Below are 17,872 nucleotides of genomic sequence, written 5' to 3'. Positions count from 1 at the left end.
GTGTGCGCTCCTTTCCCAAGTGAGAGCACTTGATTTCTCCTCTCTGAGTCCCCGACACCCGGCGCAGCAGTTGGTCCTCAACTTGTGCTTACCGAATTGAGTGCAATTGATGTGTTTTCCTGCAGGTTGAGAAGCTGCTGATGGAGAAGTGCTCAGAACTCTCAGCAGTCACGGAGAGGTACATCTGGGCTCAAGGCTCCCTGCTCTGTTGGCCCATCTTTCTGCCCAGGAAGAAGCTGCTGTCTTCTCTTGGAACCACAATGGGGAAACTGGTGGGGGCTTTGGGGCTTCTTTTTTGACATTTTTTTTCCGGAAAGTTTAGAGGATTCCTTTGTAATTTTCTACCCCAGGGGATATAGTGGAAAGCAGGGGAAAAGCTCAGTTATAGGAAGAAAGAGGACTTTTTGAAGAGTTGGTAACAAGGAATATTTCCCACAGCCACCCAGAGTCAAGGCAAGCTGAAGGTAGACATATACACCCTTCCACAGACATGGATGTTCAGAGACACTCATTTGCTCCTGCACAGATAGACAAACACCCTCATGCAGTGTCACAGAAATACGCTGCCACCCCTTTGCCGTGTTTGATGCACATAAACATCCCTCCTCTCACACTCGGCTGCATACACACACTGCCTTTCACGTGGACACACTTCCAAGTGTCTGTTGACTTTTGTCCTCACCGTTCCCAGCCTTCCAACCCCCGTCCTGGAAGAAAAACCTGGGGCGTACTACCCACCGGGGCTCCCCAGGGATTTAACTGGCATGGGCAGGACATTTTCAGCTCACAGGGGTAAATGTGAGTTTGATTCTCCTCTATTCTTCCTGTCAGGGAAAAACCTTCCAGACTGCTTTGTGTACATTACACGCAGCCGTTTCTTAGCAGGTGCTGTAGGTACAGATGTCCGCCTTCTGAGTGGGCAGTGGCAATGCCTCGTCTCCTTGCTCTCTTCTTCCCTGCTCTTCATCCCCATCCCTTGACATCACTGAGCAGATAAACTCTGACCACAAAGATGGCAAAGTACATAAGGGAGAAGCCTAGAGGTATGGATTTACTACTTTCTCATGGCCTTTTGTCCCCCTACAGGGACCGTGAGTTCCTTGTCTCAGACCAGTGCCTCTTTTTACACTGAGGGATCTGGGAGTAAGGTGGAGATGGAATATTTAACTTCTTCCTCTTCAGGAGCTTATGTCTTCCCTCCAGCCCACTCTCACCACATCCCAGGTCTGGAGTGGGACCATATTGGGCCCCTATGAGGCCCCTGGGCTGACCCCTTGACTCTTCCAGTCACTCCCCTCCCCCACCCTGGTTTCTCTTCCCCAGGTGCCTCAAAGTGGAGAATGAACAAGTCCTGAGGTCGATGAAGGCTTGTGTGAGTGAGACCCTGAGCACGCTGGGGCAGCACTTTGGCCAGCTTCTGGAGTTGGCCCTGACTCGAGAGGTGCAGGTCAGTGCAGCTAGGATGGGGAAGGAGCCACTTCGCACTGGGGGACATGGCTAAACTGACCTTTTTTTGAGGGGACATCCACTAGAATCATCTCTGTAACATGAAACCCTTAGGGCTGGACTGAGGATTCCTGAGCTTCCAACCCAACTCTACTTCCCAGATGTGAAAACTGGCTCAGAAATGGGAAAATAATAATAATAATAATAATAAAATCTAAGGTCCCACAATATGGTGATGACAGAGTCCGGCATCTCCCAATTACATTTTCAGTGTGATCATCCGACTCTGAACTATCTCTATGGTGAGCTGTTCATAGTGTACCCAGTGGATCCTTACATAAAACACCTGCAGGGGATAAGCCTGGCTATTCTGGCAACAGAAATAAATCTAGAAAGGTCATGAATCCCAGCCCTTGCCCCTAGGCAGGTTCATGCCTGATTCCAGCAAGAAGGAAGAATTTGAAGCCTGAGAGATCTACTTTCAAGCTGGTTTCCCATGGGACCTTGGTCAAGTTCCTTAACCTGTCTCAGTCACAGTTGGAAGAAAATCCACTGAAAGAGGAACTTCTCCAGAGAAGAGAGAAAACTGAACAAACATATGTGGAAGGTGCTTGGCACATCCATGTAGCATGAGTTAAATACACATTATTTCTCCCTCTCGCCCTCTGCTATTTTTAAAGCCTCTCACTATAGCAGATTTCATAAGGTTTTCATTAAGAAAGGTATTTACATGTTATTTTTAGATACAGAAATTTAGTGCTACATAGCTGCCATTCCTTTCCCACAAATAACAAATCCCTTTCCATGTAGGCTTCTCTCCAAACTCAGTTATTCTCCCAAAGCCATGGTTTCCTTTTTCTCCTTTCTGTGTGTGCAACTCCTTTAGCAAGGGCACAGACTCTTCTGGCCCAACTCACCGCTGATCTTGTCTCAATCCATGCTACTGGGTCTGCATCCCGCATCAATGCCACCCCCAACCACAGGATGCTCCTCAAAGGCTACTCTGCCTTGTCTGAAAGTCTAGAACAAAGGGAAGGAATGGCTAAAGGCTTGCGAACTGAGGCAGGCACTTGTAGTCAGCAATCACATGTAGTGCCAGGTGGTGATTCAAGTTGGGGACAGTGCTGCAAACTGAGTCCTGAAGTCCCTAAAGAACTAGTGGGATGTGGAGGCCAAAGAAAGGTGATGAGATCAAAAGAGTGATCAGCAAAGAACATTAGAGCTGATGGTGTGGAGGGGACCCCAGCAAACTCTGGTCTGCCATGTGGAAACAGGGACCCACATGCTTAAGAGATCACTGCTGCCTCCCAGGATGCACTCCAGGAGAAAGGGAGCTGGGAGCAGAGCCAGCAAGCTCAGGTGCTCTGACACAGGAATTCTAAGAAATTTCTTAGCTTCTGTGCCGAGTGCCTGCTGCTAGTGTCTTTTTACATTAGAAACTCCATGTATGGTGTAGGTAACATCAGAAAATTGTCTTGCTGAGGGCAGAGTAATTTGTATTCAGTATTATAAAAGTATGTCTCCTAATCTAGTACCTCAAATATTGTCCCATAGGATGCTAATAACACTGCCAGATTATGCACCTGGGATATTTTCACATGAATTAAAGAAATTCATCTTAATCATTTAATTAAATTAAACCCATTTCTTTGCATCATAATTCTTATAGCAAGCAATTAGATGCTGCAAATCTTCCAAAAGGTCTTTAGATTTAGTACTTCTTTGACTTGTAGCTTCCACAGACAGGAATTTTGGTCTGTTTTATTCTTGCATATATTGTAGCAGATAATACAATGTCTGGCATAGAATATTCAGCGATATGTCACAAACCTACAGAAACTTACATTTTATCATTTATTAATGAATGACTAGCCTATTTGTTCTGAGATGATGATGTTTCCAGAGACAAAATTCAGGAAGTGTTCTTAGGGCAGTGGGGAACCATTTGTGTTCTTAAGCAGATGAAATAATCTTTCCCTGCCATGACTGTTGTCTTTTTCTCCCATTCCCTCACCCACAAATGCAACAAATGGCTATACAGTGCTGACAATGAAGGTGGTATTAATCTAGCACTACTCTATACTAGTCTGCCCTATATTGGACTATCCAGTCCAATTTTGGGCTCTAGATGGGTGATCAACAATGAATATCTATTATTGCCATATGGCATAAAAACAAGACATTAACATTTGTGTAGCAGCTGGGCTGCCCAGGAATGGAAGGAGCCTCTTTAAGAATTTTGCACTACTGCGATCAACAAGCTGTGTGCAATAGATGGATGCTGGACTAATGGCCTGTAAAGTCTCCCGCAGTCGTGGTAGGATGTAATTCTATGAATTCAGGTACTGTGGAATTGCTTAGGTAAGCTTTGGCAGATTACTTATTTCTTTACCTTGCTCCTATTGTAGAATGTAGTTTGAGTTAAATGAAATAGCACATGAGGGATTGGTAGCATCCTCCTAGTTAAGTCATCAGTTCTACTCATAATTGACCTGCTTTGCCTTAAGAGAAGCCAATGCTAAACTTGGTTAAAAAGGACTCCTAGTTTACTAATTGTTTATTAAAATGATTTAAGTACAACGTGGAAGATCTGGATTGAGCTTCCAGCTTCAGTCGTGGTTTGGTCTTGTCCCTTGCAAGAAGTTGGGGAGTCAATAAGTGGATGGAAGTTCTGTTTCTCTCTGCTTCTCAACTCAAAACAAACATACACAGAACACTTACCTTGTACATCAGATTTTCCATGAACACGTTGAAGTTGCCATATATATTTTACTTACAGATTTTACTCAGCTGTTTTCTGATATGGTTAGTAAGGGCTGCAATGAGATTAAACGGTAACACAAACACAATCTAAATGTAAATTGTCAAATGAGAAAAACAAATATTTGCGAAATTTTGGTATGCTCCGTGTCCCATGTTAAAGCTTCATGGAAAAAAATAAAGGGGGAAAAATCTAAGATCCCTTTCCTCTTGGGAATAAGTTTTAAATCCGTAGGTTAATGCTGGGAGGGGCTTTCATGCTGTGGAGGAGCTGTATGTCCTTCAGCAGTGCAGCCAAGGCTGTCTGTGCAGTAACAGCCGAGTTGGGGGCAGAAATTCTCAGTTTTTCCCTGGACAAAGTTGAAAGGGATCTTAACACATCATGTTATCTCAGCATTAGTCCCACATTCATAAAATTAAAACAGGCCCATCCTCGGTTCCTAGGGCAGAGACCCCAGGCAACAACATTGTGCTTTGGGACGCAGCCTAAGGATTTGCCAAAGGCCCTAAGAGGCAGTGTTTGTGGCAGAGAGAGAGTGGACGAGTAGAGGGTATGACAGAGGGTATGGCTTTGGTTGCAGCCTCAGCAAGATGTCAGTTTATTTTTGTTGGTCACAGTCCACAAAGACTTGTGGGTAGACATCACTGTGAAAGCAGTCACTATAGGGTAATTGTGACATTATGTTTGCCATATATGGGAGAAAAATGTCCCCCGTCTCTTGGAGAGGCATTTGATAAGTTTTTATCTTCCTGAAAAGTCAGGAATGTGCAGCTACTTCACAAGGGCTTGCTTGACTTGCATTCTTTCCCATCCAGCCAGTTCAAGAAGTCTTCATTTCTAGCCCCTCTCAATGCTGCATTGATTTAAGCTCCTGGAAATGATGCTGGGCAGTGTTCTTCATATCCACTTCAAATGCACTGCATTCTGCTGGGTCCCATATTTTTCCTAAAAGAAATTAAAGCACATATAGTATCGAATAAATCTCTTTCCATATCTCCAGTCCTCATGTATGTCCTTTTCCAGAATATATTGAGTTTTTTGTTCTTCTATCACTTTCCAAAGAAAGAAGTCTTCACCACCTGTCCCAAATCCTTTTTTCTAAGTTTTATTGTTGATGATTTTTACATAGTTGAGAAGCAAAATCTTTATTTATTTATTTATATTTGAAAGGCAGATTTTATAGTGAGAGGAGCGGTTTTCCAACTGACTGCAATGTCCCAGGCTGAGCTGACCGGAAGCCGGGAGCCAGGAGCTTCTTCTGAGTCTCCCACATGGGTGCAGGGGCCCAAGGTCTTGAAACATCCTCCACTGCTTTCCCAGACCATGAGCAGGGTGCTGGGTCAAAAATGGAATAGCCTGGATATGAACCAGGACCCATATGGAAGTTGGCACTATAGGGGCCACTGTGCTGGCCCCTACCTGTCTCAAATTGTACAATGGTGTGCTGCTGTGCTAAAAACTAGTGATTGGGGAGTGAAAGAGAGTAGTGAGTGAAACGAAGGAGAACCCTTCATGCATAAATCATTAAACACTCAGGACTGAATTGTTTCCTTGTTTTTTTGTTAACGTATTTCTGTTGAGAGATATGTTAGAAATTGTGTATTTTTTCCAGCATGGAGGTTCTCTGAATCCGGATACATGGTAAACTCTGTGAGCATGTATACTTGGAGAGTTTATTATAAATTTTCCAATATTTTTAAAGATGTATTTATTTTTATTGGAAAGGCAGATATACAGAGAGGAGGAGAGACAGAGGAAGATCTTCTGTCCACCAATTCATTCCCCAAGTGGCCGCAGTCTTGGAGCTGACCCGATCCAAAGCCAGGAGCCAGGAACTACCTAAAGGTCCCCCATGCAGCTGCAGGGTCCCAAGGCCATGGACCATCCTTGACTGCTTTCCCAGGCCACAGGCAGGGAACTGGACGGGAAACAGGGCCACAGGGACATGAACTGGTGCCTATATGAGATCCTAGTGTGTGCAAGTCGAGGACTTTAGCCACTAGGCTATCGCGCCAGGCCCGATTTCCAATATATTTTATCTCTTCTATGTATTTATTCTCCCATTACTTGAGATTTTACTTCTTGTAAGTTTAATTACCTGCTACTGACTATGGTCTGAAAATACTACTACAGTGGAATGAGGAATAAGGGTTTTTTTTTTTTTTTTTTGAGTAAAGTTACCTGCACATAACTTTTACCGTGGTGTATTGTGATAATTGTTTTTATATTATTAGCTGTTAATCTCTAATTGCACTTAATTTATTAACTGAAAATTATCATGAGAAAGGTCATATATGTAAGGTTTGGTGTTAGCCTGGACATATACCCCATGGATGAAGTGACTGCTGGAATGTATTGACACTGAGGTGCAGTGTTCTTTGACCAAAGCTCTGCTTTAGGTTGTAGTATTAGCTGGTAGGAAAAGAATCTTTGAAGAGTCAAAGACTCCGAATTAAAATCTTTTGAATATAACTGGCATGTGCTTGAAAATAATCAAGTATTTCAAGATGTATTGGAGAAAATATGAATATAAGATTTGCATGATTTTTCTCAAATTTACTACTGACTAAGAAAGCAATGAAAGTTCATTTTGTAAATATTCTTCTTAATTTTCCTATCTGTTTGTACCTCCTGGTAGCAAAAGATGAAACTATTGCTTAAGCTGTACTGATTAGATTTAAGTTTATAGACCTTTTTCTAAATATGTAGGGAGCTTGACCATTAGGAAATCCGAAACTAATCATTTTTTAAAATCTTGATATTTGCCTTCGTATTTATCCTTTGCAAATACCACAGTTCAATTAATGTATATAAATCTTTACTATAGACTGTGCTTCCTGTCATAATCTTGAATTTATCATTAACTTACATACATAAGGGTTTTTTTGCATTGTTACAAATCTAGTACATTGTTTTAGCTCAGCTTCATAATATATACAAATATATCTTATTTTAGGTCGGTATTATTTTAACATCAACAAGTTTTAACTTTAGAGAATCATTTCATGATCATCAATGGTTCTTAGAATTTCTTGAAATGCATCACAGAGTTTTGTAGTGAAAGATGATATCAGGTCTTTTGTAAGATTAAGTGTGATTGATCTGAAAGGAATCTTTGCCAATGAGATTGGTGTGTTTCCTGTGAGTTAAAGAAGTGAAAGGTCATGTAACTTTAAGGTGTTGAGGAAACATTTGAAGTTTACTCTACTGCAGAATTGTTAATACTATTTTGATTGTTCCAAATTGTTTTTGAATAATTTTGTGATCAAAGGTATTCTTAGCTTAAAATCTATGATTTCCACTAATATTTTTAATAAGTCTTGGTAAAGTGCTTTTGTTAATTGTCCCAGAACTTGAGAATATAAAAGAATGTGGCTAATCATTAGTAGCAAATTCTTTTATAAATCAAGTCAAATGATTTCCAGTTTGTTGCTTTTACCAGCAGAAAGGACCAATGGAGAGGAGTTATCAGCTGCCAGATCATTGAAAACAGCGTTTGATGACTGATCACTGAGTCATTACATAATTTAAAAGGTGCTCAAAGGATTGAGCATGTAGCTGTGTAAACTCTTATTCCTGCTTGGAGTTATGGGAATAAAGTTTTTCAGGGTTTACATTAAAAAATATATCACAAAGCCAACACTGAATCCAGGATAAATGAGTGAATATGAAAGTCCAAAAGGGATAAAAGCCCCACTCACCTCATTGAGATAGATTTATAATAAAATTTTAATCTTTATAATTTATAATCATTCAATAAAATTTAAAACCTGATTATTTTGTTTTGTCCAATTATGCAAACAATAATTGCAGTGGTAACTCAATGAGTTTTTTTTTTAACACTTTGAGACTTATAGTAAATAATGGGAAATGAGAGTAAATTTCAGATTCCAATGGCAAGTACGATAATGGTGGTCACTAAAACACTTTAAACTATAAATGTATTGCATTAAGGTAGAATTCTGAGGGAAAATTAGAATGGGAATATACACTTAATGATTAAAAGAGGATGCAAAATGAAAAAATAGATTATGTAATTTTAGATGGATGACGATGGTATCCAGTTGTTTTGGTTTTTAAGTACCATTGAATACATCTCAAACAATGATGTAATGGTTTTCTTTATGTCCATATTTATTATCTTCTGGAAATTGTATCCTTTCCAACATTATGTTTTAAATTTATGACAAAAAATTTTAGCTGTCAAAATTAAACAAGCACAAGGGGTCACTCAGTGTTTGAAGATTCTTGTAGGGACAAGTGAGAAACTGTCCTTTTGGAACAGAGTGCACAGGTACTTCTGATTCTGTGTCTTGGTGGCCATTGTTCCTGCCTCTTGCTAGAAAACTCTTTAGCCTTTAAAGTTCCTATATTCCAGGAAGGTTCCACATTACTGCATTCGGATAATCACCCCCAGAAGAACTCTGAGATGAGACCACAACTGATGTCCCTGAAATCTGCTCCCGTGGGCCTAATGAGAACCAACACCTCTTCCATGAGTTCCATGAGCGCACGATCTTTCCACAACCTTGGAATATTTCAGCCTTGGGTAGTGTTTCTTTGGGCTACAACTTTTCATTTTATTATTTTATTTTTTCAGTTGTGAGCTGGAAGAAAAACTAGAGTAGCATCTCTTGTGTTCTCTTCTCTTGACTTGTTAATTATTCAGAGAGACTCAGCTAACTTTGTAACTTTTCTTCCCACACGGATTATTTCTGTCTTTAACTCACAGAGTAAACGTATCTGGGTCTGAGGAACTTTCCTCACTTTTATATCCCTTTGTATTCTTTTGTTTTTTTAACAAACTTTTCTAGTTTTGGAGACTTCCTTCATTGAGAGAAATGTAATCAGTTCTGGGTCTTGCAATTCTTTCCGATTCTATCAGATCTTACCACATTTATCTTCATAAATTCTTACTTTTATCTACATGCATTTATCTACATAAATTCTTTCCAGTTAGAACAATAGCTAATCCACATATGGATTCAATTACTGTTTTGCCTAGCTCTTCTACCATACCTACAATCTTCATGTATTTCTCCATCATATTACCTTGGGACAGAAAGCTACATTATGTCCCCACATCCAAAAACTTTTATGAATGTATCATTTAACCTATTAAGCCTTCTCATGATATAAAATAAAACATATTTTGGAAACTTCTTGATTTCTTGGGTGCAAGAAAATAAAACCTTTGATATTTAGAAGCTGTTAATTTGGAGTATTTAGAGATTAAGACTGGGATGATACTCTGCTGGCTCTGTCATCAGACCAGAGAGGGTATACCTAAGAAGCCGTTGAACTTGACGGGACAATAAGATGCTGGACTCTATGTTTGGTATACGCTTGCAATGGGGAAATCTCAACTGAACTTGAGCTGTGGTTATGCAACAAGGTGGAGGAATCCACCATGGTGGGAGGGATTGGGGAGGGGTGGGGAGAACCCAAGTATCTATGTAACTGTGTCACATAATAAAATGTAATTACTGAAGTTAAATAATAAATAATTAAAAAAAAAAAGACAGACTTGAATAGAAAATTCCTGTGAAGGATGAAGAGGAGGAAGCAGTTGAAGGTTTAGAAAGCACACTGTAGACATAACATCTCAGAAAAGGAGGAAGGAAGAGTGTCATAGGAAGGCAATCAGATAGGGAATCAAGTCCAGGTCCCCTGTGAGGTGAAGTCCCTGCCCATGATCATATTGTTCTTGGTCACAGCTGGAGTAATTCAGGAACACTGTGGCCTTGGCTAGCTCTGGTGAAAGATCCCAGTCAGGCTGGCCTCCTGGTGCAGAAGCTCTGGTGATTAGGGCAAAGTGTTAGATGTGAATGTGAGAGGCCAGGGTGGAGAACCACTCTCATGAGAGTGAGAACTGCTGAGGAGGCCAGGAGGGGCCCTAGCCTTGAGGCATCCATCCATTAGACCAGGTGACATGAAGTGACCTGCAGATACAAAGGAGGTGGAGTCACTTGTATCCGAAACAGGAGACTGATACACAGCAGTAAAGGCCTGCTCCACCCCAGAGCACAGATGTGGTTTGGTCAACTTTCTGTGCCTCAAGTGTGAAGTAAAAATTGGACAAAATACTTTCTACTCTGACATGTTATGGTATTTCAGTGGAGCCTCTAATTTGTGTCTTTCCAAATTTATGCTCTTGAAAAAGATGCTTGCAACTTTTTTTTTGTCAGAGAACTGATTAAATGAGGCATATCTGAGATGTAATTAGTGTATATATCTGTGTAGATATTAACATGAATTTATTCTCCAACATAAATGGCCTAATATTAGCAGCTGATTGCAAAAGACATTGGGTTTGAATTGTTTAATGTAATGCTAATTTGCTTCAAGTACAAACACTAATCAGGAACATTAGGTAATTATCATTTAGGTACAGGACCCCAATATATGAAATCTGCATTTTCACATGAGCACTAGTAGTACATGTGTAGCTGCTTACAGTAACGATGGGGAGAATTCTAAGAAATATATTCATTATAGAGGGTTGTAGTGACAACTCACATTTATTAATTTTACCTTTTGTTGAATCTCTTATTAGAGGTATCTGTTCCATCTTAGGGAATGAATAATATATTTAATGTAACTTGATTAAATACATGCTTAATCTTAGGCTGCTATATGTAGAAGATTAGCATGTTATGTGTGTGTAGTGTCCCCATGCATTTAAATAAAGAAGAAAAAAGAACTGTTTACCCTGAGCCCCAAACTCCCTTAATTTTAATAATTTTATAGATGAGAAAGCCAAAGAATATGGAATCTGTCTCGACTGTCCAAAATCACGAAATAATAGCTGCCAACAGTTTTGTTTCTACATGGCTTATAAATACATGAACAATTGTAAGAAATGGGCACCAGTGTCTTAATAGGTAGACACTGTTATTTCTGTCTTTTGACATTTGAGAAAACTGAGGCCAACAAAGGCCACGTTGCTTGCTCTAGGACATTTAGACAGAAATGGCAGAACCCGGGAGTTGAACCACATACATACGTTATTAACAAAGAATGTTAAAGGCAAGCCGGGGCTAAGAACTCAGAATCTTATTTCTGTTTCTTTTCTATCTTTTAAAAGCTTTTTACATTTAGTAGATATATACAAATTATAGGTACAGTTGGGGTACAATGTGGTGTTTTGTTACATGTATACATTGCTCATTCCCATCAAGAGAAATCTAATTATCTTTACAAGCATTTACCATTTCTTTGTAGTAGAAACAACTCTATTTTTTAAAATAGAGAAATATCTAGTATAATAATGTTGTTTATAATCATTGTGCAAAGGAACCCTGAGTTTCTCATTTCCTTGTAAGTGTCATTTGCAACACACCAAGGTTGTTTAGTAACAAATCCATCATAGTATCTAAAAATAAACATGGAAAATGAAATGGCACCAATAGCTGTTCGGAGCACTCAGCTCAGGAGGGCTTAGCTGCCCTGGCTGAGGCTTTCCAAGGCAGCCTCCCCAGCTTGTGTCTCCATGCCTTCTAGGAGAGACTTCAGCAACTTGCATTAATTAGCAGGCAGAAACCATTTAAATCAATAAATCACATGCTTCAAAGCAAACGGCTGATTATGAAGTGGTTTCAAGATACGTGATCAGCTTGTTTTCCAGAAATCTGCCAAGCTCTTCTAGGAATAATCTTCATATCTCATTTGTTAATGAGTCTTCCATCTGCTTTTCTTCCTGGCCTTCTCTCAGTCTTATGGTCAAACATTCCCAGGGCTTTTCATCACTGGATTTACTTGGCCAGGATGACATTCCTCCTGAGTCACCTGCTCTTTGACAGGATTCCCAGTTTACTGTATTGGCCTGGCCTGGCTATACACTTGATACACGTGTCTCCCAGATACAAAGCTACTGTAGAATGCTTCTCTTTCCCTTTCCCTCCCGATCCGTAACTCACTTGGAGTCCTCTGTTGGCTAACAACCGTACAAAATAAGCACATGCTTTCATCATAGACCTGTGACTCATTGGCTTGCCATATGATACTCTATTTTACTGATAATTTCTATTCTCATGAGGAGTCAGTACCCCAGTGAAATAACTGCCAAGTCTACCAGTAATGAGGATCGATTTGAGGTTGAACTTAAAATATATTCCAAATGTGTTGTCCATGTCTCAGGGGTTTGAAATTATCCCTGAATTCTGAAATGTAGCTCAGATCTCACCCTGATTTTGTGTCTTCCCCAAGGCCAAAGCCTTGCAGCCCCATGCTCCTCAATAGCAGAAATGTAGTTCCCATGGGACTGTTGGGAGCATGGGTCCACTGATATTCCATCAATGAAAGTGAACAGAGAGCAGATGGGGTGAATAAAGTCTGACTTTCCTTTTTCTTCTTAGGCACTGGTGAGAAAAATTGATGCCTCAGACAATATCTATGCCATGGAGACCAGCACAGGGAACCTGTTCAGCCTGACCCAAGAGGGGGCTCCATTGTGCCGCATCATAGCTAAGGTGAGCTTCATATCCATCTCCCCATGTTCTGTCTTCTGTGATAACCATGGTATCCCCTAATACCCACAGGATGAAGTCTTAGCCATTTTGATTTATGTGGCTCCCTGACATCCTGGACTGTGTAATGTTTCCAACCCAGTTCAGAGGATAAGAGTTAAGCCCTTCCATATCTCTTAGTCTGATCCCTGTAACAACTTGTGCACCAAAAAAGCAGGAGGTATGGGTCCACAAATAAGACTTTTCCCAAGGGTGCCAGGCAGTACCTCCCCTTCCCGTGCTCCATGGAGTCCTGGGAACCTCAACACCTGCCTACCAACCCTGGAAAAATAGAACCTAGATATTTTATTATTTTGTTGCAAAGAACTTTGGCCAGTGTCCAGCAGTCATTGGGACCAGGTAGGCTCCTAAATCCAACGAGGCTATGCCGGTCCTAAGCTTTGCTGCGCCTCACTGAATAGGAGGCTGCATACATCCCCAAATGCCAAGAAATGCAAGGGCTTTTCCAAGGAAAACAGCAAAGGCAACAGGTGCAAACTAAACCACAGAAGGCTTGCTTTCAGAAATTCATCTTAACTTTTTTTTGGAAATGATTTTTCACCTTATTTGGGAGACAAAGATAGACACAGACACACGGATAAATCTTACATTACCTGGTTCACTTCCCAAATGCCCAAAAGAACTGGACCTGGGCCACACCAAAGTCAGGACACTGCAACTCAATCTGGGTCTCCCCTGTGAGTGACAGGAGCCTGGATGTTTGAGTCATCATGTGTTGCCTCCCAGGGGTAGATGTTAGCAGAAAGCTGGGATTAAAAGTGGACCTGGACTGTACGCCAGGCACTCTAATATGCAATGTGGCATCCCTAGTGATGGCCTCAGCTTTGCTCTGAATCCATACCCAGACTGGTTGAAACCCTTTCTACCAACCTCTCCTCCAAGCTGACCCTGCTGATAAGTTTCAAGCAAGGTAGCTGAATGTTTTTTGGAATGATGACCTTTCAAAGTAAGTTGCAAATACTAGCTGGGTTAGGGCTCTGGACATGGATATGAGACCTGGAAAGGGTGAGACTTGCTGTGGGTTAGAACAGGCGATGTGAAAACATTCTGTGGAAAGCAAAGGCCTTTGAGGTTCCTAGGGATGAAACGTTCCTGGATACAGGCTCTGAAGCTGGAGGCTCCTGTTCCAGGGCCTGGGCATTCAAGGGCTCTTCTCCAAGTGCTTCACCCTACATGCATGTCTGCTCTGTCTTCCCCTGCCTGCCATTGTGCTCCTCTGTCAGAGAAGCAGAGGGAATACATGTAGGGGGAATCCATAGCTAGTGTTTGCTGCAGAGTTCATTTCCTCCGTGGATGAATGCTACCAAACATTTCCAGTGATTGGAAGTGAAAAACAGGGAAGCAAGGCCTGGAGTTGAGGCCCGAGACCAGCCCTTATCCCACCTCTATTGCAAACTTGCCAAGGGAAATTGGTCAGGCTGCTGGGGCACTAGGTCCTGGTTTATAGCATGAGGAGGCAAAACTATCATATTTAAGAGACATTCCAACTCTTTGTTGGTACTTTTATGAGAAAACTCAGATTGCAATTTTAGTTTTATCCTCTCTCATGTTATAAAATAAAGGTAAGGTGAACTCTTCTCCACATTTGGTCATTACATTCTGTGTTTCTTTTTTAGTCTTACGTGTCCCACCCAGTGTCATCTATTCGGTTCTCCTTGTGTGTCCTAGTTCTCAAGCTGTTTGAAGATCTGGAGTGAAGCATTGAGCATTGCCAGTGCCTGACACAGGGATGTATGAGCCTCACTGAATATTAATAGCAAGAATAGTGGGAATTAATGTGTGTTGGTAACCTCTCCTGTGCTGAGTCCTGTTCTGACATTTTGTTGTCCTCATATCCCTCTCTGAGCTGGGCATTAGCAATCCTGTTTCACAGCTAAGGACTGCAGGATACAGCAGTTAAATGTCTTGAACAGCTGACACTTGAAACCACTTCGGGGATTAATGCTGTTTTCTGTATTGCAAGCCCACTTGGCTAAAAAAGAGTCGTCCTCCTTCTGCACAAACTCCTGCAATAACAAATCCACCTCTCTCCATCAGTGTGTCGTCTGTCTCCACTCTTCATGAAGCACACAGTGATCAGCTCATCTGCTCAAGTGTGAGGCTGACAGGGGTGAGGGAGAAATGGGATCTGAGACTTCTCAAGGCTGGAAGTGGTCAACCTTGATGATGACAGAGGTGATGATAGCTGTAGTAGCAGCGATAATAACAAAATCAACATCTCTTTAAAATGTATTCACTAATTTGAAAGATTAAATTACAGAGGGAGAGAGGGATACACACGAGAGAGAGAGAGAGAGAGAGAGAGAGAGAGAGAGAGAGAGAGAGAGACAGAGGAAGGAGAGAGACATATCTTTCATCCTTTGGTTTACTCCTCAAATAACTTCAAAGGTCAGGAATGGACCAGGCCAAAGCCAGGGCCTAGAACTTCATCTGGATCTGCCATGTGGATGGCAGGGGCATAAGGACTTGGGCTGTCATTTGCTGCTTTCCCAGGTGCATTAGCAAGGGTACAGAGCAGAAGAGGAGCAGTTAGTGCAACAATGGGCAACATTGCTGGCCCCCAAATTAACATTTCTGTAACACTGTGTCAGTCAAGGATCTAAGTGCTTTATATAACTTATTTGAACTTTTTGATGGTCCTCTGTGGCAGACTCTTTCTAGATCCACCCTGTATAGGTGGAAGGGCTGAGGCAGTGAGGTCACACACCGAGTGGGATTTGAAACGACTGTTTTGCAGTCAGAGCTATGCTCTTGGTTACTGTTCTAAACTGCCTCGCCTTCTCACCTGTTCCCTCTCCTTGATTTTCTGCTCCTTCTACATCCTTCATTATTTATTGAGTCTTCCTATATACAAGCCTGGTGCTAATCTTTCCATTAGTTATCTCAGAAGATCCTTGCTACAGTTCCTTGAGGTATGGGACCTAAGAGTTCCTTCTTGAGATTAGAAAACAGTCTCAGAAACAACACAAGTAACTTGTCCAGGGAATACACATTCATGCAGAGCTGGGATTTTAACAAGGTCTGCTGACTCTTGGGGTAGAGAGGACAGAGTGTTGAAGGAGAGAGAATATGCAGTGGTGCTGCTTCTCTTCTTGGCAGCCTGGCAGAGGGAAAGGTTGGTTCTCCCAGTAGAATCACTAGGTTGGTGTGTAATGCTGATGGTGGTGCAGGAGCTAAGGTCCCTGGCATGCCCCATACATAATCCCTATGTTGGATATTCAGTAGATGTCCCAACATTGTGACAGATGTGGGGCAGTCCTGTCCAATAACCTCTGTCACCCACCTCTTTTGGGGTCCACTGTAGTCTTGGTATCATGCATCTGTCTAAAACTGACAGCCTGTCTCAGGTTAGACCTCTGCATCTCTTGGGTTCCTCTGAAGATCATGGAATGAAGCTAAATCTCACTATCATAATGGTAGTAAACCTTGCTTGTACTGCATTAAAATCACTCTTCCTACCCCACCCTCACTCCTCAGTTATTCCTGCCACCACCAGGACACACACCCACAAGTGGCCTCTTCCAACTCTATGACAGCTCATCCCAAGCCTGTGTGAATAATTCATACTGTTTTACAGCTGGGCTCTGAGCCCAGAGCTTTCTATAAAATTAAATAGGCTCCAGCCAACAGTGTGATTCTGCTAGCTCAGGCAATTCCCAGCTGTACACAAGGATGACTGCTGTGCTTGCGTCCTGAGTGGGGGTTTCAGACTGGTCTGTAAGACCACTCCACCTTACGTCTTCCCTCTTACTTATCCCAACCCTTGGTAGATCTGCTGTGTTGGTCTGATACACCCTTGTAGCCAGGATGCTCTCCATGGTCTGACCCTCACTGTGGTGGCTAGAACCAGGCACCAGGGTCGTCCACATCTATCAACCAATTGCTCCCCTCTTTGCTCACTCATGACCCCATTTTTAGCCAAAGCTAACAAGCAGCAAATCCAGGATTTGGATCAGAGTAATCTGGTATGTCTTAGTCTAGGTCCTGGCATTTCCTCTTTCCTCTCTCAGAAGCTAAAAATGCTAAAGAGGACATTTTTCAAAGTCTTGGGAAAGGACCCAGTGGGGATCTGGTGCACTCTGTGCAGGATAGTGTGCTGAGCTCAGTGCTTCCTGAGCCAAGGAGGCAGCCACGTTCATCCTGGCTTTGTTCCCTAGGGAACCATCAATCAGTAGCTATCAATATAATGTTTATATAATTTATGTGATTAAATATAAACATATGCATGTAAAAATATACGTGCATAGGAATTTTCAGCTGGAGGGAGCTTATTTTAGTGACTAGAGAAGGATAGGGTAAGGGGAGCTTGGGAATCCTGTCTCTTTTCTCCTAACTCTAAACACCAACTTGACTTGACTCCCTTGAATCTCTGAGGATGGTCTTCATATGGAATCCTGTCCTGAGGGAAGGTGAGAGAGCAGGGATAAAGAAACAAGGAATCAGAGGGTAAGTGTTCTGTGCCAGACTTATTTCTACTGGCGTGGGCCTGTCTTGATCCTTCTGCCAACACTCCCCAGGTGGTTTTAGGGGCTCCTGCTCTGTGCTTCTGTAACCCTGCCATTCATTTCCCTTCTCAGCTTTGCACCTGCTTTTAAAATTGTCTGCCTATTCTGCCAGACCATGAATGTAGTGTGGATGGGGACTGAGGCAGTCTTACTCAGGGCCCAGCACAGTGTCCAGTATATAGTATTAGTATTTTTTTTGTTTTTGAATGTAGGAATGAAAAAGTTACTTGCCTTCAGGTATACCCTCTCTCTTGTCAAACCAAGGAAGAAAGTAGGGATGAAAGAGGGTTAGCCAGTTGAACCTTTGCACCAGCCCCCAATTCTTTTTTTTCCTGGTGATTACAGGCTTGCTTCATAGAGGCATTGCTGAGGTCAAGTTGCGAGAAATGTGGGAGTTGTATTGAACAGTGTTGACTCTGGCCCTGGTCTCCCAGCTGCAGAGGCATTTGAGAGATTGCTCCTCCATCTTGGACTAGCATTGTGATAAGTGACATTGTGGAACCAGCCGTTGGCTGTACCATATGTGTGAGTGTGTGTGTTGGTGTGTGTCTGTACTTGTCTGGATGCAGAAGCGATCTGCTGGGTGTGGGACTTCAGTCATTCTTGAGGGGAAGGTCTCAGTGATGTCACAC

At 41.9% G+C, this 17,872-nt stretch overlaps 1 protein-coding gene across 2 annotated transcripts in view; it reads left to right on the top strand.

Annotated features, from left to right (window-relative positions):
• The window catches only part of INSC (INSC spindle orientation adaptor protein), an 82,369-nt gene that overhangs the window by 26,521 nt on the left and 37,976 nt on the right, over positions 1-17,872 (top strand). For both annotated transcript variants that reach the window (XM_058663330.1, XM_058663331.1), the window contains exons 3-5: positions 126-178; positions 1,324-1,447; positions 12,565-12,678. In XM_058663330.1, coding sequence (XP_058519313.1) covers positions 126-178; positions 1,324-1,447; positions 12,565-12,678 — 291 coding nt within the window. The remainder of the gene's footprint in view (positions 1-125; positions 179-1,323; positions 1,448-12,564; positions 12,679-17,872) is intronic.

Source organism: Ochotona princeps, chromosome 4 (assembly GCF_030435755.1).
Source record: "Ochotona princeps isolate mOchPri1 chromosome 4, mOchPri1.hap1, whole genome shotgun sequence".
Lineage (NCBI taxonomy): Eukaryota > Metazoa > Chordata > Mammalia > Lagomorpha > Ochotonidae > Ochotona > Ochotona princeps.
Note: the sequence above shows the minus strand (reverse complement) of the source record. Positions and strands in the feature narration are given on the sequence as shown.